This window comes from Salvelinus fontinalis, chromosome 25 (assembly GCF_029448725.1).
Source record: "Salvelinus fontinalis isolate EN_2023a chromosome 25, ASM2944872v1, whole genome shotgun sequence".
Lineage (NCBI taxonomy): Eukaryota > Metazoa > Chordata > Actinopteri > Salmoniformes > Salmonidae > Salvelinus > Salvelinus fontinalis.
In genome coordinates this window covers 2,322,035-2,327,267 of record NC_074689.1, presented here as the reverse complement: position 1 = coordinate 2,327,267, position 5,233 = coordinate 2,322,035, and the positions used below count along the sequence as shown (strand labels likewise).

General features: G+C 41.8%; 1 protein-coding gene across 3 annotated transcripts; it reads left to right on the top strand.

The window, feature by feature from the left end:
• Positions 1-356: 356 nt before the first annotated feature.
• On the top strand, positions 357-3,232 carry LOC129822743 (transcriptional regulator Myc-like). 3 transcript variants are annotated; one of them, XM_055881116.1, is made up of 3 exons: positions 357-588; positions 990-1,635; positions 2,337-3,232. In XM_055881116.1, exons 2-3 carry the CDS (start codon positions 1,002-1,004, stop codon positions 2,882-2,884), a joined length of 1,182 nt encoding a protein of 393 aa, XP_055737091.1. In that variant the 5' UTR covers positions 357-588; positions 990-1,001; the 3' UTR covers positions 2,885-3,232. The 3 variants fall into 3 exon arrangements, with proteins under 3 accessions (XP_055737091.1, XP_055737090.1, XP_055737092.1); XM_055881115.1 differs by having other exon boundaries at positions 358-593; XM_055881117.1 differs by lacking the exon at positions 357-588 and adding an exon at positions 621-903.
• Positions 3,233-5,233: the final 2,001 nt, after the last annotated feature.

The window sequence follows — 5,233 nt, the reverse complement described above, 5'->3', positions numbered from 1 at the left end:
TTGAATGTGTGCATGCAATGTCCAATGAGTTATCATTTACTTCTCATCTGCTGCTGAGACGTATAGCTGTTTTTGCACGGAATACTGCGTTTTTTAAAAACTCCTCCCACTTAAGTATCCTTCCGCAACAACTAGTTCTAGTTGTATAAGGATTTTCCGAAGGAAATTGCAATGAATGAATAATATGATCATTCAGAAATACATTGACGACTGTAACGATAATAATCATCGATAGAGGCAACACCGGAAGCTTCATTATATTCACATATAAACGCTATGGTTGTTTGGCGGGAAAAGAAATGTGGCGGAGGGATACGTGGAATGTAGAGCACAGCAACCTTTTTATTGAACCCGGCTGAATTCTCAGCTGTGATTCTCCTGCAGCAAATGACATCCAACATCACGGACAAAGAGCTGTTATGCATGCTTCTCAGCCAGCCACTTTAATAGGAAACAAATATCTCCTTATCACATACGCGGGCAAGGATTAACTTGACTGTCTTGTTTGGAGTATTTCTCACAATCTACATTTTTTTGTTGAGTTCGATATCTCGGCGGTGAATTGCTCTCCACTTTGTTTCACCAAACGTAAGGTAAGGGGAGTGTTGAGATGACATTGCATGTTCGGTGTAGACGGCCGTTCACTACGGAGATCGTTTGCGTTCTATTTATTTTGTAACGCTAGTTATCTGTTAGATGTGGTGCATTTTAACAGCTGTTACATATTTGTAGCTGTAATGTCCTATAGTCCGATGCATTTTATAGTTAACTGGCTAGCGGCTGTATTTTTGCAGTCTGCTTGGGTTTAAATGTCCTGTGCGCCACACAGACTAGCTGTCAGCTGCAGATTGGTTTTGTATGTTAATGTGTCTGACAAGGCTCTTATGAAATGTGATACTCAAGGTGAATGTACCATTATCAGTTTGCATGCAAGTTGATGTAGCCTATTTTATAGTTATTTAACCAACTAATTCTCCCTTTTCACTCAGGAAAGAGCGAAAATGCCGCTATATTCAAGTTTGGCAAGTAAAAACTACGACTACGATTCTATCCAGCCATATTTTTATGTTGACAACGAAGATGAGGATTTTTATCACCAGCAAGGACAACTTCAGCCACCGGCTCCAAGTGAGGACATCTGGAAGAAATTTGAGTTGCTGCCCACTCCTCCTCTCTCCCCGTTCCGGCGACCATCACTGTATAGTCTTTTCCCTTCAACTTCTGACCAACTCGAAATGGTGACAGAGTTTCTCGGGGATGACGTTGTAAACCAGAGTTTCATCTGCGATGCCGATTACTCTCAAACGTTCCTCAAATCTATCATCATCCAGGACTGTATGTGGAGCGGGTTCTCGGCTGCAGCCAATTTGGAAAAAGTGGTGTCTGAAAGACTCGCCTGTCTCCAGGCTGCTAGGAAAGAATCAGCTTTTAGCGACAACGTGGAGTGGACTACTACTCGGTTGAACGCAAACTACTTGCAGGATCTGAACACATCCGCGTCCGAATGCATTGATCCCTCAGTGGTATTTCCCTACCCAATAACTGATACTTCCAAATCAAGCAAGGTGGCACCACCCACGGATGTGGCATTGGACACCCCACCCAACAGCGGTAGCAGCAGTGGGAGTGACTCTGGTAAGCTGAATAGCAGTGTTATAACTTATTGCTATTTATGATTATTCCGACTAAACCTTTTGTATAATGCCAGTGTTTTCTAGCAACATGCATTATAATTCCCTCATTGCATATGTCAACTCTTATGGTGCTGTTGAATATTAAAATGTTTGCTGATTAATATCGGGGTGAATGGATGGACCTCACTCATGTCCTTGAAGTCAAGGGTGTGAACTGGAATTTTGACATGGATGAGTTTGCCAGGCTAGAGGCAGTTGTATAATTTATTATTTAACTAGGCAAGTCATTTAAGAACATAGTTATTTTCAATGATGGGCTAGGAACAGTGTGTTAACTGCCTTGTTCAGGGACAGAATAACAGATTTTTACCTTGTCAGCTCAGGGATTTGATCTTGCAACCTTTCGGTTACTAGTCCAACGCTCTAACCACTAGGCTACCTGCTGCCCCGCATGACCTCTACCGCAAGTGCTATAGTCAAGACTGTGCTGTAGTTAACTGTCTACAGACTAGTCTGTGTTGAGGGGAAGGGTTTCAGGCTGGAATGTTGAAAAATCAGCTGATGTGGAAAAAGGGGGAGGAGAGTGGAAAGCAGAAATTTCTGACATGAAGGCATGCTGTGTTGTATGGGGCACAATTGTGGTTAGTGATTCTCCTCAAAAGGAATGTGAATGCTGAAGGGTTTTATTTAATCTCATTGCAGAATATGAGGAGATAGATGTCGTGACTGTGGAGAAGAGGCACGCAGAGAAGCGGTGCGACCCCAACATGTCTGGGCGCAGACATCACAGTCCCCTTGTGCTGAAGAGGTGCCATGTCTCCACCCACCAGCACAACTACGCTGCCCACCCCTCCACGCGGCATGAGCAGCCAGCTGTCAAGAGGCTGAGGCTAGAGAGCAGTAACAGTGGCAGCAGCAACCGGGTCCTCAAGCAGATCAGCAGCAACCGCAAATGTCCAAGTCCCTGGACGTCAGACACTGAGGACTACGACAAAAGAAGGACTCATAATGTACTGGAGCGCCAGCGGAGGAATGAGCTCAAGCTGAGCTTTTTCGCTCTACGGGACAAGATACCTGAGGTGGCTAACAATGAAAAGGCAGCCAAAGTGGTAATCCTGAAGAAGGCTATAGAGTGTATTTACAGCATGCAGACAGACGAGCAGAGACTAGTCAACTTCAAAGAGCAGCTGAGGAGGAAAAGTGAACATTTGAAACAGAAGCTGGCCCGGTTAAAGAACTCTCATTTTTGAGATCACAGTGGCATAGACTTTTTGGCCTTATCATTTTTAATGCAAGTTAAGACATGGTGTGTGTATAGTTGATATTGCATGCAAAAAAAGTTTTTGGGGTGTATCTGATTTAAATGTTGAACTGCCTTAATTCAATTATCGGCAGTTAAATATTTAATTTATTTTATTAATAAAATCTGAAATTGGGCTACATGTGTTGCATGCCCGACCTAAAATATGAATGTTTTGTATATAATTTCTGAATACTTCCTAAAATGTATTTTTGGATCTCAATTGTCAGGAGGTTCAGGCAGTATATGGGTTTCCATATGTTCCTTGATTCATTTGAAATATAAATGCATTTCTTAACACTCGCCTGTTTTTTTGGGGGGGGGGTGAGTGTCTCGGAGTCACTTGAATGAGGTCTCACATGATCTGTTTGCCTTAACAGTTGATGACCACAAACACTTCTCTAAAATAATGAAGCGGTAAGGTGCAGGAAACAGTTCTAAAATACTTACCTTATTTCACTTGTGGGGAAAGGGGGTCTGAAGGCTGCCTGTTAAAATGGACATAGATTTGCACTAATGTGTATTCTCTTTGAAGTCTTAACAATTAAGAGACCAGTAGAATCACCTTTATTCAGGAATTTGACCTGGTAAAATGCTGCAGCTATAAACCGAACTATCCAGATTTGACAGTTGAGGGGCAGTCGTCAAATACAGTTCAGGGGAACCAACTTGTAATTGAAGGCAATTGGGTCTTATAACTTATTTCTATCTTAGATGAGTGAACCTAGCACACACTGGAGATTTCATGTCCTAATTTACATAGTCCAGATGGCAGAAAACCAAGGTACATTGAAAAGGACCCTGGTCTATGTCCCCTACTCCACCCTTTTAGAATAACTTCCTGTTTATGGATTCTAAAGCACAGGAATGTTGTAAGCATTGGCTGGGAGAGAGACTACCAAGGGTATGGTGACTATGGCAGATGTGTATATGGAGCTTGAATCTCATGGTGGTGGGAAAGGGGATGAATGGACTTTTGTCCAATGAGAAATTATGTACAACTGTGGGAAATAATGTATAGTTCTGATAATACCCTATTGTATCTGGTAGGAGTATGTTTTTTTGGAAAATAAGGGTATGTCAGACTTCTGGGACTCGTTGGAAACATCCAAAATTATGGATAAAACTTTAGGTACAGTAAAATCAGTGAAGAGCACGAGAAGAGGGTTTGTTCTGATTTCTTGTGTTTCTGCAGATCAGGAAAAAAAGTGTGTTGGATATCACTCATATCATGCTTTGAGCTACGGAGCAGGGCACCTGTCAAATAAGTAATTTCTCGAGTCTCGGGGGATGTTGAGATTGCTCTATCAAAGAAAATTCCAGGAGTGGTCTATGTACATAGGATTAATCACATGGTAATGGCAGAAAGGAGAAGAGTTTGTCTGTTCTAGTGTTTTTTATGTGGAGTCTACTCGAGTGCAGCTGGGATATGTGTACTATCCTGTCAGCTTTTGTAAACCAGCCTTTACAATGTTCTTGATGTAAAATGTTTGGACACGTAAGAAGTGTCTGCAAAAGGGAGAAGCCGATGTGTGGGAAACATCACTATGAAGGAGATTTTGCATGTTTATTAGAAGACAAGGAGCAAACTGTGTGTGGGGAATATGAAGTGCAATCCTTGGATTGCCCGATTAGAGTGAACGAGACTGAGGTTGCCAAAATCAGGACAGTTGAGAGTTTCCTATGCCAAGGCTTTCAAAAGGTACAGTATCTCTGAAGGTCCAGTGGTAATGAAGACCAGTAGGTCTACACTGGAGCCTTCACCCCATCCTGAGTATTACCAGCAGGACCCAGACATTCTTCATGTGAAAAAAGTGGACTTTGTGTCATTTATAGCAATGGTGATAAATGGAAGTGCATAAATTGAAAACAAGTCAAGAAAGATCAACATCATTGTTTCTGCAGCTAAACTCTTTCTGGGATTCAAATATTTGATATCTGAGGAGCTACTGTCTCGTGCAGTCCCACCCTCTCAAGCCCCAGAGCCTGAGCAGGGTGTTTGAATTTTCCAATGACTGAAGGAGTTGAAATGTATATATTTTGTGTTATTACTTTTTTTGTAATTTGTGTGGATTAATGTACATTTTCCCTTCTCATATGGAATTTCCTTTGTTTTTGTAAATATTTTCACCCCCGTCCAGTTGGTGGCGACATTACACCTTTTGTGTGTAGTTTGCCATAAAACCCAAAGAAGAAGAAGCATTTGCTGGAGGGAGTTTACACCATTGAGTTCCACAGTATGAGCTATAATACCCATAAAACCTAGTGGTAAAACCAGGAAATGGTTCCTATTGTTTTT